Source organism: Hyperolius riggenbachi, chromosome 3 (assembly GCF_040937935.1).
Source record: "Hyperolius riggenbachi isolate aHypRig1 chromosome 3, aHypRig1.pri, whole genome shotgun sequence".
In the NCBI taxonomy this organism is placed as follows: Eukaryota; Metazoa; Chordata; class Amphibia; order Anura; family Hyperoliidae; genus Hyperolius; species Hyperolius riggenbachi.
The window spans coordinates 218046527-218070815 of record NC_090648.1 but is presented as its reverse complement, the minus strand read 5'-3'; the positions used below and the strand labels follow the sequence as shown (position 1 = coordinate 218070815).

The 24289-nt window shown below is 42.6% G+C and overlaps 1 protein-coding gene and 1 long non-coding RNA gene across 3 annotated transcripts in view; one reads left to right on the top strand and one right to left on the bottom strand.

Annotated features, from left to right (window-relative positions):
• Window positions 1-6640: 6640 nt before the first annotated feature.
• LOC137563372 (uncharacterized) lies at window positions 6641-15980 on the bottom strand. The gene is made up of 3 exons (XR_011030337.1): window positions 15748-15980; window positions 9969-10242; window positions 6641-6909 (listed from the first exon to the last, which is right to left on the bottom strand). It is a non-coding gene; the product is annotated as an uncharacterized lncRNA (long non-coding RNA).
• CD276 (CD276 molecule) overlaps window positions 15848-24289 on the top strand; it is a 34604-nt gene continuing 26162 nt past the window's right edge. For both annotated transcript variants that reach the window (XM_068275741.1, XM_068275739.1), the window contains exons 1-2: window positions 15848-16174; window positions 16707-16768. In XM_068275741.1, coding sequence (XP_068131842.1) covers window positions 16726-16768 — 43 coding nt within the window. In that variant the 5' untranslated portion in view covers window positions 15848-16174; window positions 16707-16725. The remainder of the gene's footprint in view (window positions 16175-16706; window positions 16769-24289) is intronic.

Genomic DNA, 24289 nt, shown 5'->3' with positions numbered 1-24289 from the left:
CAATTACCTTTCATTCCCTCACTGGTTTCTTTGTTATTTTTTTTTGGTCTTCTGGTCACAGATGAGAAAGAGAGAGAGAGAACACTATCCTCTATAGCACATTACAGAGTACATGGTCCTGTCACTCAGACTGTCCTCAGGAGCTCACAATCTAATCCTACCATAGTCGTAGTCTAATGCCCTACCATATTATTATTATGAAAAACAAAAGTTTGCTTTCTTAAAACAGAAAGAATTTGCGATAATTCAGGTTGGAGTGAGCTTGAGATGTCTCCCAAGGCATCACTGCTGAATATATGCAAATTAACCATTGTACCCTTAGAAGCTAAACACACCTCCAGAACCGCTGGAATGCAATGATGTGTCATCTTGTTAATTTGTACAGAGCCATAATAATCCAACATGCATACAGACTGTTTCGGATTGTTTGATCCTCATCAGTGCATGGCATGGATTAATTTGGCTCTATGCAGTTGGGCTTGTAACACCGAGAGGGACAGACTAACCAGCAAGCTCATGGTGACCCAAAACTCATTGGAGTGTGTAAGGGACTACAATGGTCCTAAAAGCCCCCTTACTAAGATGTTAAGAAAAACAAAAGTTTGCTTTCTTAAAACAGAAAGAATTTGTGATAATTCAGGTTGGAGTGAGCTTGAGATGTCTCCCAAGGCATCACTGCTGAATATATGCAAATTAACCATTGTACCCTTAGAAGCTAAACACACCTCCAGAACCGCTGGAATGCAATGATGTGTCATCTTGTTAATTTGTACAGAGCCATAATAATCCAACATGCATACAGACTGTTTCGGATTGTTTGATCCTCATCAGTGCATATCATGGATTAATTTGGCTCTATGCAGTAGGGCTTGTAACACCGAGAGGGACAGACTAACCAGCAAGCTCATGGTGACCCAAAACTCATTGGAGTGTGTAAGGGACTACAATGGTCCTAAAAGCCCCCTTACTAAGATGTTAAGAAAATTATTATTATGTATTCATATAGCACTGACACCTTCTGCAGCACTTTACAGAGTACATAGTCATGTCACTGACTGTTCTCAGAGGAGCTCAAAGTCTAATCCTACCATAGTCATAGTCTAATGCCCTACCATATTATTATTATGTATTTATATAGTACTGACATCTTCTGCAGCACTGTACAGAGTACATAGCCTTGCCACTGACTGTCCTCAGAGGAGATCTCTAATCCTACCATAGTCATAGTCTGTCCTACCATATTATTATTATGTATTTATATAGCACTGACTTCTCCTGCAGCACTCTACAGAGTACATAGTCATGTCACTGACTGTCCTCAGAGGAGCTCACACTCTAATCCTACCATAGTCATAGTCTGTCCTACCATATTATTATTATGTATTTATATAGCACTGACTTCTCCTGCAGCACTCTACAGAGTACATAGTCATGTCACTGACTGTCCTCAGAGGAGCTCACACTCTAATCCTACCGTAGTAATTGTGTAATGTCCTACCATATTATTATTATGTATTTATATAGCACTGGCACCTTCTGCAGCACATTACAGAGTACATAGTCATGTCACTGACTGTCCTCAGAGGAGCTCACAATCTAATCCTACCATAGTCATAGTATGTCCTACCATATTATTATTATGTATTTATATAGCACTGACTTCTCCGGCAGCACTCTACAGAGTAGATAGTCATGTCACTGACTGTTCTCAGAGGAGCTCACACTCTAATCCTACCATAGTCATAGTCTAATGTCCTACCATATTATTATTACCATATTATTATTATGTATTTATATAGCACTGACATCTTCTACAGCAGTTTACAGAGTACATAGTCATGTCACTGACTGTCCTCAGAGGAGCTCACACTCTAATCCTACCATAGTCATAGTCTAATGTCCTACCATATCATTATTATGTATTTATATCAGAATCAGAATCAATTTATTTTCGCCAAGTAAGTTTGCACCTACAAGGAATTTGTCTTGGCAGTTGCTTAACAAACACAAACAAAAAACAATACAAGGACAGACAGTGTGAATATTACAAGTTAAGGACATTATAAGTATAGTGGCAGTAAGCAATGTGAGAATTGTTCATGTTTAGTTCTGTGCTGATTACTTTCAGTCCTAGCAGCTCTAACGTGGTTCAGCATTAAGTATGGCTACCGCTTGAGGAAAAAAACTGTTCCTGTGTCTGGAGGTTTTGGTAGCGATTGACCGGAATCTTACTCCTGAAGGCATGCGCTGGAAGATGGAGTGAGCTGGGTGGGAGGGGTCAGAGGTAATTTTGGTTGCTCTCTTTCTGCACCTGCTAGTGTAAAGATCCTGCAGGGAAGGTAAGCTACAGCCAATTATCCTTTCCGCTGATCGGATGATGCGCTGCAGCCTCCCCTTTTCTAATGCTGAGCAGGAGCCGAACCATACAGTCATAGATGATGTTATGGTGGATTCGATGATTGCAGTGTAGAACTGCACCATTAGCTTTTGAGGTAGGCCAAACTTTTTCAGCTACCGCAGATGGTACATTCTCTGTTGTGCTTTCTTGACAATAGTGGCAGTGTTGTTGTCCCATTTTAAGTCGTTTGAGATCGTGGACCCAAGAAACTTGAATGACTCTACTTGGGTTATTGTGGATCCATTTATGGTTAAGGGGAGGTGCTGGGGGGGAGATCTCCTAAAGTCTATTATCATCTCCATGGTTTTGAGAGCATTTAGTTCTAAGTTGTTGCTGCTGCACCAGGAGGAAAGCTGTCCCACTGGCAGCTGGCACTGCCAGTGCCACCAGGAGGAAAGCTTTCCCACTGGCAGCTAGCACTGGCACCTTTTGCAGCACATTACAGAGTACATAGTCATGTCACTGACTGTTCTCACAGGAGCTCACTATCTAATCCTACCACAGTCTAGTGTCCTCCCATATTATTGGTATGTATTTATATAGTGTTGACATGTTCTTCAGCACATTACAGAGTACATAGTTGTGTCGCTGACCATCGTCAGTCAGTTTAACCAGCCTGGCGTTCTATTAAGATCGCCAGGCTGGCGACCGGACGTTTTTTTTTTAATAAAAAAAAACTATTGCATGCAGCCAACTGAAAGTTGGCTGCATGAAAGCCCACTAGAGGGCGCTCCTAATGCGTACTTCTGATCGCCTCCGGCGATCTGAAGTAACAAGAAAGGCCGCGATGAGCGGCCCTTCTTGTTATGCTTTCCTCGTCGCCATGGCGACGAGTGGAGTGACGTCATGGACGTCAGCCGCCTCCGATCCAGCCCTTACCGCTGGCCGGAAGTGTTTGGTCCGGCTGCGCTGGGCTCGGGCGGCTGGGGGGACCCTCTTTCGCCGCTGCACGCGGCGGATCGTCACGCTGCGGTGGCGATCAGGTAGCACACGCGGCTGGAAAAGTGCCGGCTGCGTGTGCTCCTTTTTATTTGATTTCAATCGGCCCAGCAGGGCCTGAGCGGCAGCCTCCGGCGGTAATGGACGAGCTGAGCTCGTCCATACCGCTAGGCTGGTTATTAATCACTATAATCTTTTAATAAATAACCCTAACCTAATACTTAATGTTATCCCTTTTCCCATAACCCTATTCTCAAATTACTAGCCTCACCCTATATTGCCAAAAGGCCTAGCTATTAATTTCCCCTAAACAGCTTTTTTTTCTTAAATTCCATACCCTAATATCCTGATCCTGCAGAATTTCTAACTTCTTTCCTTTCCTATGTCCGATAACCCTATCCGTGGCCATTAACGATACAATTCTCCAGACAATATTGATCAAAAATGATCATTCAAAACCACTAATGGAAAATGAATTTGATCAGATTCATGGAAAAATTAATGGAACAACTTTGTCAATCTTGTTAAATTAAATAGCAGCTTTCTTTCCATTTGTGGTCCTGAATTATTGTTTTCGATTGCTATGAAGATTGAATTGGACTATCAATCATCGAGAGAGTTGTATTAATTGCTACCTTAACACCGCTGTTGTCATGGGGCGGCTGGAGGTAGTGGGCCTTGGGCAGTAAAAAGTACAAATCCGGCCCTGAGTACTGCACAATTTGTATTCATTGTTCTATGTTTTAATGAAAATAATTTTAATTTTTTGTGTTTCAGTCACATACAGTGCTGCTGAACTCTGATGACTTCCCACTTATAACAAAAACTAACAGAGTATAGTGCTTTTTGTACATTTGTATAAAAACAGTCAAATCATTCAATGAAGCGGTTAATCAAGGCGTTAAGCCTGTTTCCTTTTTTTTCAGACACCAGTGGAATACTCAGCAGATCCATCCTGTGACTCACAGATGTGGTCATAGTCTCTTCCTGCCCTATGTAATTCTGCCAGATGCACTTTTGGCAGTGAGCTCTACATAAAAAGGGTCAAGTAAGGGTGTGGGACTGTGCCCTTACTTGTGAATGTTGTCTGTATAAACAAAAGTCCTCAGTTACATGCAGGATACTTGTATTAATGTGTGCAATATCACATATTCGCCAAAGATAAGTCTGTATCTACATGCTAATTTGGTTTCTGCATTTACTGTCAGATATCCTATTTGTTAGCAAGTCAAAGAAAAATTTGTCATGCAGCAGAGTTTAAGAAGTGGTGGATGACAAAACCTTCCTTGATCATGTGAATCTAAATTTATTACATGCTGAATATTAAACCATATGCCCTTGCCAAAGTAAACATTAAGGTTTGGTCACACTGTCAATCTGGGCAGATCCTTCTGCCTGCTGGGGTTGTATCCTCTTTTGAGTCTACCAGAGAGACTATAGTAGACCTGAAATACCAGCAGGTCTATATGGGCATATGCGGGGGAGTACAAACAGAGAAAACCATAATAATAATGCAAGGCAACCATAAACGTCTGGAAGAGTTAATAGGTTTCCTTTCTCAATGCGTTCTCCACACTTCCAAAAATCATTCTTTCATTATAGACTGCAGAAGATGAGGTGGCTGGGAAAAGAAGGGGCTTCTAAACTCTGCCAGAAATGTGCTGTGAGGAGTGATTGAAGGTGATCAGATATCAGGCTGAACAGATCATTTACTGATCTGTTCAGCCTGATACTTAACTTTCCAGCCCATACAGCAGGAAAGTAACCTCACAACATGCTCCTACTGCCTAGCAACCTGAATGCAATACTAAAAACAGCTTTCTCTCTTACAGCCATTTACATTCCCCTAATGTGAGGGTCTGAGTTTACAAGCAGTTGTGAGGATTCTGAACAGAAGGGTGGGAAGTACCATTTACTTTGCAATTGGTTTGCCATAATGAGGCCAAGGAGATTATTGCCTTCAGGACCAGGAGTATGCCATCTGGGTCAGCTGGGTAGGGTCCTGGTTAAGGCTGTTGCCTTTGATGTAGGATTGGACCAGGGTTCAAATCCTGACTCAAGCCAGTACATACAAACTTAAGGAATCTTTAGGCAAGGCTCCCTAATGATCCTGGTGGAGCATGCCCTAAGTAGCTGCAGCCCCAAAGTGCTTTGAGTCCTCCGGGAGAAAAGTTTTAATATAAACGTGTCTTGTTTTATATAACTTCAGGGGTCATGATGTTCAAATGTTCCATTAGCAAAAGGAGGAAGTTACGCCCTCTTACTACAGTACATTGCTAAAGGAAAAAGGTATTCAGTACCGCTGGGGCATACTTTTCAAACTGATTGCAGTAAAATATGCTGCGTACCATGTGATTTCAGGTCCTAATGATGCTCCGGAGGTATTACAGGAACTGAGACCTTCCAAATCACCATTGACCGTAAACAGCTTCTCAAGGAGATCCCAAGTTAACGCGCCTGCTCTCCACCTCATTTATCTTCTAAAAACAGTTTACCATCCTAAACCATGCTACCAGCCTCTAGGTTAATTTCTATATAGGTAATTGTAGCACTAGCAGTTTATTGTTATGATTAGTAAGATGTCGCCAGCTGGACTCAGACCATGGACTCCCTGTTAAAAATATGGACTAATGCAGAACCAAATCATCAATTTGTATTCTCACTTAACAGAATATTTATAAACCCTCTTTCTTTGTTACAGAATCCCAGTAAGACTTAATGAATGGTTTCCATCTGTATCGCCACATTGCCAGAGGAACTGCAGCCAATTAGGAACAGCAGCACACCATATTCTTTGAACCAGTCCTCTCACAGTCTCATTAGGATGAAGTTCTTTTGCATATTAAGAACCAAGCCAACATTTCAGTAAACAAAATGAAGGTTCACACTCAGCACCTTCTCAATCGTTATTTGACATCGGCAAGATGCCTAATCTCCAAACATTGGAAGGGCATGTTACCTCTATCCATTGCTAAAGTCCACTGTAGAATGCAGTATACTGTATATATACGATGGAATTGATTACGGCAAGGCTGCAGTATAGCTTTGGCCACTTTAATAAAATTTGGGGAGAGTCTACTATGGAAACCTTTGGATAATACATCAGGCTTCTCAAATCTGTTGCTATAGCAGGGTACTAAATGTATTCATATAGAAGAGTGGACTAGAGACCACCTTTCTCACCCATCTCTTTCATTTTCCTTCTTTCTTTCTTTTTTTCTCTTACTTCTTTCTCTTTAAACTAAGGATGGCTCTCATGTGTGTAGATTACAAATGGTGGAGGTAATACAGGGTCATACTGACTTTAGACATGTTACTTTGATGTTTTATTTATCCTATACAACATGACAGCTATAAGACTGTATTTAGATAAATATTTCACCATGTAAACCAGGCATGTTAAACCGGTCCTTCGAGGGCCAAGGTCCTCACACATTTTTGGTACAGCTCAAATTAATTGATGGGTCTGTATCAGGAAAGGTGTGGTCCATCAGGTAGAACACATTCCTCTCGTTCGCAGTCCATCCTAAACACTGGCGTGGATCTGGCTCTCCAGGCCTGGAGTTTGACACCTGAGATGTAAACAGATTTGTTGTGCTGGATGTTATAGCTGTTCGCTTAGTATTGGTTTTATTTCTACAAAAATGAATAAAACTTAAAAACAATCAAACTGGTATTTGTTTACTATTACCTACATAGATTGGGATCTTTGCTATACCACGTTTTTCAGCTAGATGATGCTGTACCCCATTGAAACCATGAGGTCTAAAACGTCCTGGATGTCACATCCAACCAATGGATAGGTTATGGTGGTCTAATTCCCTGACCTGTATTCCTCCAACACCATAACATTACATTATTCTAATAGAGTACGTTAGAGATAATGTCTGCCCCATGAAAGTTACTAGCATAGTGAATTTGAAGTGCATAATATATACTATAAACTTTGTCACAGTATATGTTTGCGAACATTGTGAAATGTCCTATAAACTAGATGTTCATCCTGCCACTAATGGTACCCATATGGAGGTGTACTTAATTGAATTTCACTGTCTTAAAGTAGTCTGAAACTCAGCATTTCTTCTTTGCTCTAAAAGTTTCCTTACAGCTTTAAACCTACTATCACAAAACAATTTTGTAGCAGAACAGCATTCAAGCAGTTAAACACACCACTTTGCTCTGCACTGGAAAGCTCCTTCAGCTTAACCATTTCAGCCCTCAGTCATTTTTCCTTATGCAGCATCTGAGAAATTTTCACATTCCATTCATTTGCCAATAACGTTATCACTACTTATCACAATTAATTGATCTATATCTTATTTTTTCCACCACCAATTAGGCTTTCTTTTGGGTGGCACATTTTAATAAGAATTATTTTTAGTTAAGTTAGGAAAGTTAAGAAAAAAATGGAAAAAATGCATTATTTCTCAATTTTTGGGCCATTATAGCTTTAAAATAATACATGCTACCATAATTAAAACCCACACATTGTATTTGCCCATTTGTCCCGGTTATTACACCATTTAAAATATGTCCCTATCACAATGTATAGTGCCAAAATTTTATTTTGAAATAAAGGTGAATTTTTTCACTTTTGCGTCCATCGCTATTTACAAGCTTATAGTTTAAAAAATATTATTAATATAATCTCTTGACATGCATATTAAAAAAAGTTTAGACCCTTAGGTAACTATTTATGTTTTTTTTTTTGTTTTTTGTTTTTTTTATTATTTGGGTATTTTTTGGGTGTGGGGGTAAACAGTTAATTTTCATTGTAATTTATTGTGTTTTATGTGAAAAAAATGTATGTACATGTAGTTTTACTATTTGGCCACAAGATGGCCACAGTGATTTTTTTTTAACTCCCATCCTGTAAACGAGAATCTCGCTTACAGGAAGTATAAGAAGGACAAGGTTTTTTTGAGGGGGTCAGAAAGACGGTGGCTTCTTATAAGAAGCTGTTGGTCTTTCTACCGGGGACTTAGATCAATGAATGGGAACTATTTTCCCATTCATTGATCTCTGGGCTAATGAAAGGCAACACGGGAGCACACGGGCGCGCGTGGGAACGCGCAAAAGCGCAACAGCAGCCGCCTGGACGTGATAATCACGTGCAGGTGGCTAAAATGGTTAAGATCCGCATCCAGAGAGGAGATTTTGTTTACATTAAACAATTGTTACATTGTGTGTAACAACTGAAAATGAGCTCTCTCTGTGCTTCAAGCATGCACACAGTTCAGAAGAGCTCACTAGAAGATTTGAATATATAATAAAAAGCAGCTTGAATAAAATGCAATGGCAGCTTTCACAGCAGATAAACTGTACTTTGGGATCTTGTAATTTGTAAATGGACAATATTGCTTGTGCACAAAAGCAAATCTGGTAACTGTATGGATGATAAAAAGTAGGAAAACACATTTTTATTAACACAGTAACCAAGCAGCTCAGGGTGACCCAAAACCACAAGGAACGTATATATTTATTGAATGTTATGTCAGAGTTTCAGATCACTTTAGAGTTTTTTTGTTTTTTTTAAATTATTATTTTAATGTTTAGTACTGGTTGTATACTGTTAAAGAGACTCTGTAACAAAAATGTCATCCTTTTTTCTACTATCCTACAAGTTCCTAAACCTATTCTAATGTGCTCTGGCTTACTGCAGCACTTTCTACTATCACCGTTTCTGTAATAAATCAACTTATCTCTCTCCTGTCGGGTTTGTCGCCCTGTGTCTGTAAGGCTGCCAACTCTTCAGTGTTGTTGATCTGTTATGTACGCCCCCGCCTCCAGGCCCCCTCTATGCACACTCCCATGTGTGTCATTTAGATTAGGCAGCCTCTCTGCTCTCTCAGTGAGAGATGAGAGCTTTACAAGCTGGATAAATCGTCCTCTGTTAGGCTGTGAAAGGAGCTGGGCTGTCACATGCTGAGGAATTACAGACACCGCAGAGCTGTCTGCAGGAAGAAACAATCAGCCTGTCACTCTTCAGTGGATGATAGCTGCAGGGGGAAGAAGGTAAACACACACATGATCTCTTCAGATTCAAAAGGAAGGCTGTATACAGCCTGCTTGAGTATGGATGTATTTTCTATGTGTGGACATACTGTACCATCAACCTACTTCCAGTTTTGGTGGCCATTTTGTTTGTTTATAAACAAGCTTTTTAAAACTGTTTTTGACTACTTTTAATGCAGCGGGGAGCGGCGAAATTGTGACAGAGGGGAATAGGAGATGTCCCCTAATGCACTGGTATGTTTACTTTAGTGCGACTTTAACAATACAGATTCTCTTTAATCTATAAACTTCCAGTCTATTGATCATTTATCTTTCCATTGATTTCAATCACTTTATCAATCAGTGTGAGTGGGCATGATGACATTCTCTTTTGGGCTCTTTATACAGGTATAAAAACAGGGCATTGGCAAATGGCAGATTACCTTCACCAAGCATAAGACTGTATCTCTAATGGGGCATTTTAATTGGAATGTGTCATTAGCATGTCAATGTTTGGAGATGCAATGCATGCAATGTTCATTGTCTCCTCTGCTTAAATGCTGCAACAGACTTGAATCAGAGCACCAAAGGAATGCCTTTCAGTGACTAAGTGGAAATTCAAGGAGTGTTTTCTTACCATCCAGAAGGTCTTTTATACACAGGAAATGACCCAGTATACTCTGCCGCAGAGTGCAGGGAGACCATGGAAAACAACTTCTTGTGTTTACATGTATGGATTTACCACCAGTGCCTTTTGCCTGAAACAGGCCCATTGTGAAGGTGTAGGGAAATAGCATCCAGGGTGTAGGGAAATGGCATCCAAGAAGGCAGGAGACATTGATTCAGTAGACCACATTTTAGAGGTTGAGCAATGAGCAGAGCTCTATGACATCATTTCCAACCTGTAGAGACTGTTACAAGAAAAATAAAGTTTGCGGTGAAGTTGTGGTAAAAGCTGACACTGCATCATTGTGTTCCCTGTTTGGGACTCCACACACCCACATCAACCTTACCAGTAGAAAGGAAAAAGAAGCTGCTCCACCCCACCACATATTGTTGCGCCGTGTATGGAAGGGTGCAGGAGACAGGAACACAACTTCTAGCCACCATGTAAAGCAAGGCTATCCACACTCCTTCATCGTATTAAAAAATCCATATCCTTTATTGGTTTATCAGTTAAAAGTATAACACTGGTACATGACAGCACAAGAGCTGACGCGTTTCCGACCCACCTGGGTCCTTTGTCGTAGCTAAAGTGGCATCTAAGTACAGGCATTTTTATATCTACCATGAGCACCGCCCACCCAGAGCACACCTGAAGAGGGCATGGTGCAGTTCTTAAAGAGGCATATGGGGGGACACATTAGTGAATACAATGATATGCAACCATACATAAAAACATACTTTCGTATGAAATTACAAAAATATATGCAAAAGAAGATCCTAGTTCAAGATGTTTAAAAAAGTTGTAGGCGAAATGCAGTTACATGTAATAGAATGGGGGAGCGGTTGATAGCACAGTGGTGAGGAGGCAGAGAGAGGTGGTGTGGGGACACAAAGGCATGTCATGAGGCAGAGAACATGCCTCTGTGTCCCATCTGCCACCCCACAAACTGCCTCAGGTTCTCTTTAAGGGGTGTGCAGTTTGGGAATCCAGCGTCTAGACTCTAGACTCACTACATACTGTATGCAAATGTTACAGTGCCTACCTCAATAGAGGATAAATAAACATATTTATTTAGTAGTGGCCGGCTGGGACATTTGGCATCTTAGCCTCAGGTGCCAGCAGACTTTATCCTGACACTATTAACAGGAAATTTCTCAGCTCTAGAATGAAACAATTGATTAGTGTACTAATTCATATGTGTGCTGTCATAGACCCAGTGCATCTTATTGTTAATATGTGGCTTCTTACAACAACAACAAATAACACTTGTAAAGCTCTTTTCTCCCGTAAGACTCAAAGCGCATAAGCATGGCTCAGACCAATAGGTTGATTGGTTAATTGTGCAAGCTGTAATGTTTGTATGCCACTGCTTAGCTACTTTGAAGGTGGGCACTGAAAATCAGCTATAGTGTTTAGCTGAAGTACCAGTGGTTGCAGCTTATAGACAATGGAAGGTACTGTTTATAGTTATAGATGGGATGAACTGTTCTGAAGTGAACAGTCCCTGGAGAATGACCTCAGGGTTCCGTGTTCAGCAGCAACCTCGTTTCTGCACAGACGATTTCCCGGTGGCCGTGTGTCCTTGATTGTGCACCCACAGGCGGGAGCGCCCTGCGCATGACGTCACGCAGGGCGCTCCCGGCTGCGGACGCGTGATCGAGGATGCGCGGCCACCAGGAAAGTGGCAGCGGTGAAATGAGGAAACTGCTGAACACGGAATTCCCCAGGGATTGTTCGCTTCAGAACAGTTCGTCTCATCTCTTTTTATAGTTAGTGGTTAGCACCACGCATTATTTTGGAATGGATAGTGTCATTGGAAAGTGTTGGAGAAGGTTAGATTTGATAATTAGGGTTAGGAGGTTTGTGTTGGTTGGCAAGATACGTTAAGGTGGCAACTAATGGTTCAATTTGCCAAACGATCATTTACGAACGATTCTTCGTATGAACAATAGGAAATTATCATTTCTGACCACTAAATTGACAAAAATCTCCTAACCAATCCAATGAGAATGATGGGATTGATCCGAAAATCATATCAATTTCATTAATCTGATTGGATTGGTTTGGAGATTTTTGTCCATTAGTGGTCTCAAATGATAATTTCCGATCGTCCATACGAAGAATCGTTCGTAAGCGATCGTTCGGCAAATTGTATAGTTTTTGGCCACCTTTAGAGGGAAGGCTAGGGATAGGTGTCAGGAAGGGGGTTACATTGGGGGAGTTAGGGCTAAGCACTGGCAGGCAGTTCAGTGGCAGAAAGGGATATACAATAGGGAGGAAGGGGCTAGGTTGTGATTACGGTATGCATCAGGAAGGGATTTTAGAGTTAAGCTTTGCGAAGGAGATGTGGATCATAAAGGAATAGCTGATCGATGAGCAGAAACACTGAAAACCAAAACTAAAGCCGTTTTACAACACTAAAAGTTCAGTGGTAATCACAATTTACCAACGTTAAACATACACTCTAGAATGCTTGAGGTTGTGTGAATCGTTGCTCAGATGCAGCAAGTACAGCTGCACAAAGGATTTTTCAATTTGAAAAGTTAATTTCTATAGGTGATTAATTTACACTAATCAATGTGATTGCTATCAGAATTTGCTTGTCTAATTTTAGAATTAGTTGAGCTTTAACTACAAAATACCAGGGCTGTGGAGTCGGTTCAAAAATCCACCGACTCCGACTCCTCAGTTTAGGATTCCACCGACTCCGACTCCTCGACTCCGACTCCTCTAATTTGCATATTACAATTTTGTTGATTAAAAGTATGTAACATAAAATTCGTCTCTTAACTGCCAATGCTTAGGAATTTTACAAGACAACTGAAGTAAGAAGGATATGTAGACTACTATATTTATTCCCTTTAGAATAAAACTAGTCCTTGGTAAGAGTACTTGTAAAAGGTACAAACCGGAACAAAGAACATCTATCAGGCCGTAGGCAATGTAAGTATGGGTACATGTAAGAATGATGTGCAGGGGAATAAGGAGATTCTTCCTCTATTTCACATTCTTCATGCACAATCATGCACAAGGTTTATGGGTGACAGACAACACCTCTGTGTTCAATGTGCCCAGCATTCTCAGTGGATTCCCTGCAGCTCTGTGGGGAGTGCATATGTAGAGTATAGTACTACTGTGTAACAAAGTAAACCTGAGACAGATGAAATTAAAGAGACTCTGTAACAACAAAAAGATCCCCTGGGGGGTACTCACCTCGGGTGGGGGAAGCCTCCGGATCCTAATGAGGCTTCCCACGCCGTCCTCTGTCCCACGGGGGTCTCGCCGCAGCCCTCCGAACAGCCGGCGACTGTGCCGACTGTCAGTTCAATATTTACCTTTGCTGGCTCCAGTGGGGGCGCTGTGGCGACTTTCGGCACGGAAATAGACGGAAATACCCGATCTCCGTCGGGTCCGCTCTACTGCGCAGGCGCCGGAAACTTGCGCCTGCGCAGTAGAGCAGACCCGACGGCGATCGGGTATTTCCGCCTACTTCGGCGCCGACAGCCATCAGAGCGCCTGCGCAGGAGCCAGGAAGGTAAATATTGCGTCACGGCTGTACGGAGGGCTACAGCGAGACCCCCGAGGGACGCAGGACGGCGTGGGAAGCCTCATTAGGATCCTGAGGCTTCCCCCACCCGAGGTGAGTACCCCCCAGGGGCCGTTTTGTCGTTACAGTTCCTCTTTAAAGTTTAAAGGCCCGTACTCACGGGCTGCAAAACTCGCCTGTCGCCAGCACACGTGAGCGTGTGGGCGACAGGCCGGCGACAGCTTCTCGCCAGGTCCCTCCGCGTACACATGCGGAAGAGGGACCAGCGGCAAGGCGGAAGCTGTCGCTGACGTTCCTCCTCCCCCCGCCGGAAGGTCTGTGAACCTCAATGGAGGTTGCTGTCGCTAGTCCGCGTACTCACGCGGACTAGCGACAGTTGCGGCGGGGGGGCAGCGGCGACTGTCGCCATGCGATTGAAAGTTTCAATCGCATGGCGACATAGCGACGGGCGACAGTTCGGGGGCGCGCGGGCGTGCGACGGCCCATACTCACGGGCGACCTGTCGCCGCAACACGCGCGCGCCGCGTGTTGAGGCGACAAAAGTCCCTCGTGAGTATGGGCCATTATACATACCTGGGGCTTCCTCCAGCCGCCTTCAGGATAATCAGTCCCTCGTTGTCCTCCTCCACCACCTGGATCTTCTGCGATGAGTCCAGGTACTTGAGCCAGTCGGGCGTAGTGCGCATGCACACACTCCGCCGCCAGGAGCATACTACACCTGTGCAGCACTATTGCGCAGGTGCAGAATGTTCCTGGCTGTGGGAGCGGCATGCGGCCGAACAGCGCTGACTGGCTGAATTACCAGGACTCATAGCAGAAGATCCGGGTGGTGGAGGACAGCGAGGGACTGATTAGCCTGAAGGGGGCTGGAGGAAGCCCCAGGTATGTATACAACTTTACTTTTCATCCGTCTCAGGTACCCTTTAATTTGTAGTCACCAAACCAAATTTTAACAACATATCAAATTATTTGATTTCATCAGCAAAGGGAGTGCATACATTTGCATAAATCAGCATCAGTGCAGAATTATTTCCACCTCATTGACCATCTCTATTAGTGACACAGCTACACATCAGGCTTTATTCTTACAGCATAGATCAGCCTTTCTCGACCTTTCTACCCTGGAGGAACCCTGCAAATAGCTTTTGGAGCTCAAGGAACCCCTGCAAACAATTTTTTGATCTCAAGGAAGCCCTGCATTTATTTTGCAGGAGGCATAGTCTTTAAAAGTATGTGTGGCAGTTTATTTCACCAGGAGGCATGGTCTTTAAATAGGTTAGGCTGCTAATTTCACTACCACCATTACACTGCCACTCATTATACTGTCTCCTGAGCCCCCAATTTAGTGCTTCTTGTTACAGTACCACCTATTATAGTGTGCTCTATTATACTTCCCCCATGATGGGGTAAAATGCCAAGGAACCCCTACAGAGTACTCAAGGAACCCTGGGGTTCCAGGGAACCCTGGTTGAGAAAGCCTGGCATAGATGTTATTTAGTATATATAAGAGATTCCTGTGTACACATCATATATACAGTCACAATCAGATATGTATATCTGACCTTAAAAATACGGGGACTGCTTTATTGAAGCAGCACAAGTAAATAATTTTGATTGGTTTATTTCATTTTTGTGGACTAAGCACAGCTATTACTGTATATATACACTGTATATACATTATTTTTAATGACTATTATCTGAGAAATAGAACATTTTATCATATTTTCTATTTTAATTACAGTTACAAATTCATTAGGAGTCGGAGTCGGTGCATTTTTTCCTGACTCCGACTCCAGGCACCCAAAATTGCCCGACTCCCCGACTCCGACTCCACAGCCCTGCAAAATACTTTACCACTGATATGTGTCATATCAATTCTGTATTTGAAAATGAAGGTACATTTATTTATAAATGTGAAAATATGTGAAAACTCTGATGGTAAAAGAGCAAATGTTCACTCAGCTAAAAGTAGTTCCCCTACTTGCAAATATTTATTCAACTGCTCATTATTATATAATCTAGTTTTACTTTTATAACACTGCAAGTATAATGGTACTTGACATTTTATCTATCCATACTGCCACACATTACTGTATTCTTTTTTTTTTACTTTATACAGCACCAGCATCTTCTGTGGTTCTAATCTGTACAGATTCAGAGTACATATCACAGTTAGAAAAACATTTAAATAAATATACATACAGCTTCCTTCGTGTAGGCAGGGTGTGCATTTGACATGTTTTTTTATACCACTCAATAGTCACGTGCAGTTTCTCTAGCTTCCGGGAAGTCTGAATAACGTTCTGTATTCATACAAGTTCAATCAAAGGGTTAACTGCCACCTCTGCCTCCGGTTAGGGGGTCTTTGTCAGAGAGCTTCATCCAATGGAGACTGTGATGTGGATTCTGCTCTCTGCCCACCCCCTATCACACGCCCTGTGAGCTCACAAGGCGAATGGGAAGGGAAAGGAAGCAGAATATGGAACACGGTGTGAGTGCCCGCTGTGTGGGAGACATTGATAGACAGTTTCCTGCAGCCAGTCTGCCGGCTACTGGCTCTTTATAAGGGGACAGAGAGGGGAGCATTCTCTGCTTACCGCCTAGCACATTATAAAGCTCAGTCTGACAGGTAAGGTTTTGATTTCATACAGAAGTTATCATGTAAACTACAATCTTTCCATCTGTTATTGAAATAAGTTTGCTTTTCTTGTCTGGACGGCCTGCTAACCATGGTGGGCAATGGCATTGCAGTGACATGACTCACTGCACTGGCTATCCCTATCGTTTATCCAGATGCATTGTGTGAACTGGAGGTGTGGTTTAACGTGGCAGTCCTTGTTGTTTAAATATTATGGTGCTTTTAACAACTATAATATTATAAGTGTTTAATTAAATAAATCTCTCTCATGTTGATAGTTTACAGAATTGTATCTTGTTAACAATGAATAATAAAATCTAAAGCCAGAAATGACACAGGATCTAATTCAATGCATTTAAATTGTGAGATTCATAGTCCTGAGGAGGATGTACAGTATTCATCAGGACTTTTTATATTCAATATTCATATATTTATTGTCTTTGTATATCTACCACTTCCTGTCTGTGTTGTCATCACAAAGAGGATGATGTTAAATTTACCTTTTCTTCCCTTTTCCTTGTAGCTTCTAATGCCCAGAAGACATGGCTATCCTCTATTTATTGCTCATTATCCCCTCTGTATGCAGTAAGTATGGAATGCCTTACTTGAACATTTAGAAAAATGCAGTCCGCACATGTGTTATGCTGGCCATGGAACAGGCATGTCAAAGTAATAATAATGACATTATTCTTTTTTTCTAGCACTTCTCTCCCAGGGAACAGAAATCATTGTGAGCCAGAATGATGCATTTCATAGACTCAGCAGTTCAACACTAGGGCCCTTTTCCACCTGCAGTCGCTAGCGTTCACGTTGAACGCTAGCGATTGCTGAATCGCAAAACCGGCGATTCCCCGACGTTCGCGGCCGCGATTTTGCTATGCTATGCACTGCATAGCAAAATCGCGGCAAATATCGCTCCGCCGCGCGTTCGCGACAAAAACGAATCGCGGTAGTGGAAATGACCTACCGCGATTCCTATGTTAAAAAGCAAACCGTAGCGATTGTAAAATCGCTAGCGGTTTGCGTTTTTGCGATTCAGCCAGCGCAAACGCGCTGGTGGAAAAGTGTACATTAATCCTTCCACTGTGTAGGGGTGCTGAATTCACTTCGTTTCATAGACTTAGTGAGAGGAGATAGATTTTTAGACCTTTTTTTTTCAGTGGCAGAGCTATGAGCCCTAGTGCAAATTTTACTTTGTGCACAATTCTCATGTTCTCTGTACGTAATTGAGTGCACCATCCCAAACCAGCCAATGACAGCCACAGTGTCGGGGCTGTGGAGTCGGAGTAATTTTGGGTACCTGGAGTTGGAGTCAGTGGTTTTAATAAACTGAGGAGTCGGGTGATTTTTGAACCAAATCCATAACCTTTGTAAAAATTAGACTAAGGAGTCAGAGTCGAGGAGTCAGAGCAATTTTGGGTACCTGGAGTCGGAGTCAGTGGTTTCATAAACTGAGGAGTCGGATGATTTTTGTACAGTGTTACAGGAAATCCTGTTGTTTTAGGCCTCTTTTCACAGTGGGACATTAAAGTCGCACATTGTAAAACATTATAACGCAGACTAACGCACAAGTCTATGCGACATTCACAGTGCACACGTTGCGTTGTGTGTAACGTGTAGCAATATTTAGAAAGTGCTGCATGCTGTGCGTTTAGCAATACATTTGCAGCGTTGTGTGTTGCACATGCTCAGTAATGTTTTTTCTTTTTAAAATGTAGCGCATGCGTTGTTTTCGTTCCATTAGTATGTGTCGAAAACGGCGCACCAAGAGACACATAACGCAGTGCAAAATAACGTCCAATTTCATAACCTACATGCGCTGCGTTAGGGGCACGTTGTGCGACTTTAACATCGCATCAAACGCAACGTCCCACTGTGAAAGAGGCCTTAAGCCCATGATTGCCTAGAGTACCTATTCCAAAGTGTGCTGTGCTGGTTGGAGTGCCCCGCACCCCGTTTTCTCTTCCTCGTCCCCTTATTTCTGCAGGAGCCCGGAAGTTCCTCCAAGCAATACAGAGCAAATATGGAGAGAGCAGATGACCTGCACCTGTGCAGAGAAAGAAAGCATTTGTGAATTAACTTTTGATTTTGCTTTGCTTGCATGTTTCAGAAATACACCTGGGCAGAGCTTGCTTTTGCTTTGCTCACACAGTTCAGAACTGTGCCTGTGCAGAGCTTGCTTTTGCTTTGCTCATGCTTTTCAGAACTGCACCTGTGCAAAGCTTGCTTTTGCTTTGTTTGCGCGGCTCAAAACTGAACCTGGGCAAAGCTTGCAATTGCTTTGCTTGCGCATTTCAGGTCTGAACCTGTGCAGAGCTTGCTTATGCTTTTGCTCACACGGTTCAGAACTGCACCTGAGCAAAGCTTGCAATTGCTTTGCTTGCGCATTTCAGGACTGCATCTGTGCAGAGCTTGCAATTGCTTTGCTTGCGCATTTCAGGACTGAACCTGTGCAGAGCTTGCTTATGCTTTGTTTGCGCAGTTCAGAACTACGCCTGTGTAGAGCTTGCTTTTGCTTTGCTCGCACACGGTTCAGAACTGTGCCTGTGCAGAGCTTGCTTTTGCTTTGCTCGCACAGTTCAGAACTGTGCCTCTGCAGAGCTTGCTTTTGCTTTGCTTACACAGTTCAGTACTGCGCTTGTGCAGAGCTTGCTTTTGCTTTGCTCTTGTGGTTCAAAATTGTAGCTATGTACTGTAGAACTTGCTTTTGATTTTCTCGCGTGGTTCAGAACTGCGCCTGTGCAAAGCTTGCTTTTGCTTTGCTTGCGCGGTTCAGAACTGCACCTGTGCAGAGTTTGCTTTTGCTTTGCTTGCGCGGTTCAGAACTGCACTTGTGCAGAATTTGCTTTGCTTGCGCGGTTCAGAACTGCACCTGTGCAGAGTTTGCTTTTGCTTTGCTCACTCAGTTCAGAACTGCACCTGTGCAGAGCTCACTCAGTTCAGAACTGCACCTGTGCAGAGCTTGCTTTTGCTTTGCTCATGCGGTTCAGATCTGCACCTGTGCAGTTCTCAATCATGTGGTGCCTATTGAGGGAACTTCCTGGATTCAGTATGCGACTGGAAGATACTGTCAAACACTCTGAGGGACAGGGAATGGAGGGTGAGCAAAGAGCAGCATCAGCACACTCAAGAGGAGATAAACATGGGCTTCATTCATTTTTTGGAGTCTCAATTCAGGGTTACTTTAAGTAACGGAGGGGAACTAAATGTTGATAATAACCACTATTGAAAGCACATACAGAGGTGATTATTAGTAACATAGCCCCAATGAAGAGCTAATACAGCGGCTGAATGAGGACCTCCGTTGCAAGGGCCACAATGCAGTCGCAACCTTTGCATCCCCTATTGCTAAGCCCTGTTTTCTCTAGATGTCTAGGGAAGAGGCTTCTGAAGCTATGTACACACTCAGGGCAGTTTCTAGGCTAAATTGCACCCAAGGCGAGGGTGTAAAGATGGTGCCCCCTCCCCCGGGAAAACACACTGTTGAGGTGAGGCCAGAAAGCCAACTCCTCCATGGGCACAGCGCAGTGACAGCCTGCAGTACAGCTACAGGACATCAGGTGTCATCAAGCGGTGGTGACGTGATGATGTCTTGACGGCAGACGCAGGCAGCCCAGGAGGAGTCAAGGAAGGTGATTGCGCTGGTAATCCCCTTTTTCTACTTCCCAAGAAAAAGCATTGTACACACTTTTCATGGCCTAAATAATTGTTCCTGATCATTTTAGCCAGAAATGTAAAGTGTGCACAGGAACCTGCCGATGCTGGTCGGCCTCCTTTTCTGTGATCCTTCAGGACTGCCCAATTTTTGTTTCTGCAAGATCTCAAAGATCAAAGGCAGGTCCTGCAGCATGGTGCCACTCACGCAGCTGCCCCTCTCTAGAGCAATGCTGCTGGTCAGGAAACAGAGTGTCTTTACAGCCCTCATTCCTAGTGCTATCTAAACCAATCAATAAAGATCACTTTGGATAACAGATGTTAAAAGTGTTTATGCAGCTCTGTGGCTGGGAGTTAATGGACAACTGAAGTTAAAAATTAACTGGTGATGTAAACAATTGTACCTATAATCCTTCAGTAGCATGACAGTAGGGGATGTAGAGGTTGCGGATATTGTGTCGAAATGTCCCCATTATCTATTCTTTCTGTGTTGCAAATTGGAGTCGGGCTTCCCATTATTTATTCTTTCAATGTAGAGGTTGTGACTGCTCCAGGGCCCCTGGAACTGACAGGCCCCCTTGTGTCCCTCCTCTAGCCGATGCATTAGCTCTGTATTGGTGCTGTAGTTTTGATGATAACTGCTATATTTGCTTTGAATATTGGTGAAATATTGACAAACTATTTCCTTTGCCTTCAGTTACTCACACAGTGGCTGCCCTTGGAAAGTGTGTTTTTGGTATTCTGTATCATGCAATACAGTGGCGGTGGGAGGGCCTAGTATACAAATGTACACAGGGGCCCATGGCGCTGTAGTTACACCAATGATCTTTATCCTAAATAAGTGGAGACAAAAGGAAAAACGAGAGCCCCAATAGTGTAGTACCGTTATTAAAATCACAGTTTCCAAAATGAAGAAATGTTACTCACAAGTGTGGGTTGCTGAGTCTAAGCAACCACTAATCTCGCATGCGGGGAATTTAGGCCTGTCCCCATTCAGGCTAAGAAGTCGCTCTCCGTAGAAAGGAAAAGGGTGATCACACCCATCCAGCCAGTGGATACAGATATTCAAGACAATTACAGAGGCGCCAAAAGGATAAAACCACCTTATGTTAAAAAAAAACCATAAAATGGGAGGTACTGGATGATTTATCTCCACAATGATGACAAATTGCAATTGTTCAAAAATAAATGCAATTTATTCTTACTCCATAAGTACACTCTGCAACACGTTTCACAGGTCTACAGCCCGCTTCCTCAGGCAACATAAAACTAGGAGCAACTAAAAATGTCAAAGAGCGGGTTTAGCGCCTCTGTGTCACACAGAGGCTGTAGACCCGTGAATTGCATTGCAGAGTGTACTTATGGAGTAAGAATAAATTCTATTTATTTTTGAATAATTGCAATTTGTCATCATTGGGGAGGTAAGTCATCCAGTACCCCCCATTTTATGGGTTTTTTTTTAACATATGGTGGTTTTATCCTTTTGGCGCCTCTGTATTTTTCCTAAATAAGTATTTTCTGGAATCCCAAAATCGAATGCTGGTAATACACCGTGCAATTTTCCGTCAGATAGATGGGTCGATTAGATAATTTCCGACAGGTCCGATCTGATTCCTGATCATTTTTCTGATCAATGTGTATAGAAGTGATCAGAAAATCAATCAGAAAAACGATCAAAATCATATCAGACCTTTCGGAAATTATCTATTGACACATCTATCGGACAGAAAATTGCATTGTGTATTCCTGGTCTAAAGGATCGTACACACCTTATGCCTGGTATACACAATGCAATTGTCCGTCCGATTGACAGTCGAATTGATAGTTTCCGACAAGTCCAATCTGATTTCCGATCATTTTTCTGATCGATTTTTCGATAACTTCTATGCAAAATCGATTGGGCCGTCAATCTGACAGGAAATTGCATCGTGTGTACCAGGCATTCGATTAAAAATAGTACAGAAATTATACACCGGTACCATGTTCCCACTGTTAGGAAGAATTAAAGGACTGGCAATATCCTTACCACTCAATATACAATCAGTACAGGACCACTCAGTTTACAATAATTGTAGTACCACTTCCCATGGGAACAATTCTGCCCTACAGGGGCAACGTTATTAACACTCAAAAAGATCTGATTAATACAATCACATAAGGCATATAAATGTCCAGAAAACATTAAGCATTAGTGTGGGCTTCTGCTAAGGAGCTGAGTCTGAGTTGGGGTGGAGCCTGCTCCAAAGAACCTTAAAAGCTTCTTTACACTGGCAGGACATTGTACTGTAAGTGTACTTTAGAATAAAGTATAATGTTTTACTCATCATGTTGCACAATGAGGGTGTTTTACATATGGTTGAGGTATTAAGCTGAAGTTTGCTGGATTGCTGTGCAAGCTTTAATGCTGGGACCCAGTATATCAATCAGGGCTGTAGAGTCGGTATAAAAATCATCCGACTCCAACTCTGACTCCGACTCCTCAGTTTATGAAACTACCGACTCCAACTCCGACTCCAGGTACCCAAAATGGCTTCGACTCCGACTCCTTAGTCTAAAACTTACCAGGGCTGTGGATTTGGTACAAAAATCGTCCGACTCCTCAGTTTATGAAACCTCCAACTCCAGCTACCCGAAATCGCTCAGACTCCACAGCCCTGATATCAATAACGTCTGCAAGTAAGGATATGGTGTGGAGATCATCTAATTGATTTAACTGAAGTCCGTAGAGGTGTGGGGAGCCAATGTAATGCCCCCAGTGTGCTGCTTAACTGTTGTACTCGTATTCTGGCCAACTAGGTGAGTGCTGTTCCTCACGGGTGATATTGGTGGAGGTGCTTCAAAACAGGATGAGTGCCAACTACAATCAAACTACACCTTAGATTAAATTCAGCCAAGTCTTTGGTGAGAATCTAGTGTGTGTACAGTGGCCCCCTGTCAGTGTCAGTGAAAGATTTACCATGCCGGATCATCTCACCCAAACCTAAACCCATTGTTCTCTCAGGACTTCTCTCAGGAAGTTTTAACTGGGCATATTAGATTCCTGCTGTAGAGCGCTCTCCGACTGATAGAATTAACTCTAATGGGTACTGAAAAAGTGAATGTATTCTGTTAACACAGCCCCCTGGCTAGTGCTTAACCACTTTACCCCCGGCGGTACGAATTTCTCCGTCCCTTTTTTCCCTCCTAAAAAACCAGGGACGGAGAAATCCGTACCTTCCGCGCTACCGCCGCTCGTGCGCGCGCACCCGCCGCTCGTGCATGCCGCCGCCCGCTTGCCCGGAGATCAATGAACGGGAAAATCCATTCCCGTTCGTTGATCTAAGCCCCCGCAATGATCCGCTGCTTCTATTAGAAACAGCGTGATCATTGTGATTCTCCCAGCCTCCTACTGCTTCCTGTAAGCTTCCTTCCGGTCTCTTACAGGTCGCATGTAAACATACTCACTGTGGCCATCTTGTGTCCAAATAGTAAACTACACCCTAATGCATTTTACACATACAAATAAATTGTTTTACATAATAAATTAACTCATTACCTCCCACAATCCCCAATTTTTATTTTTTTTTGTAATTTAAAAAAAAAAATATATATACAATAAAAAAAAAAACATAAATAGTTACCTTAGGGACTGAACTTTTAAAATATTTATTTTTAAGAGGGTATAACACTGTTACTTTATAAACTACGGGCTTGTAATTAGGGATGGACGCAAAACTGAAAAAAATGCACCTTTATTTCCAAATAAAATATTGGGGCCAAACATTGTGATAGGGACATAATTTAAACGGTTTTATAATCGGGAATAATGGGCAAATACATTTCATGGGTTTTAATTACAGTAGCATGCATTATTTAACAACTATAATGGCCGAAAACTGAAAATAATAATTTTTTCCCACATTTTTTCCTATTTTCCCCATTAAAACACATTTAGAATAAAATAATTCTTGGCATAATGTCCCACCTAAAGAAAGTCTAATTGGTGGCGGAAAAAACAAGATATAGTTCATTTAATTGCGATAAGTAATAATAAAGTTACAGATGAATGAATGGACGGAGCGCTGAAAGGTGAAAATTGCTCTGGTGGTCAGGAGGTAAAACCCCTCAGTGGTGAAGTGGTTAAAGTAACCCTGAAGGGAAAATAAAACATAAATACTTACCTCGGGAGAGGGAAACCTCTGGATCCTTCAGAGACTTCCCCATCACCCTCCTCCTTGCCGTTCCAGTGATGAGACACCCACAAGCCGATTGATAAGGGCTTGCCGATGGAGCTTGCCTGCGCTTCGCAGGTGCCACGCCCCTGTGCACTAACACAAAGCTGAGCAAGCTTTTTCTGTTGAGCCCAAATGGTGGCTCTGTGGTACAGCACAGGTGTGAGCTGCCTGCACAATGCTGGCAAGGTCCATGCAACTTCAGGGGTGCCAGCACTGGAATGAAGGAACGGAGTAGGAC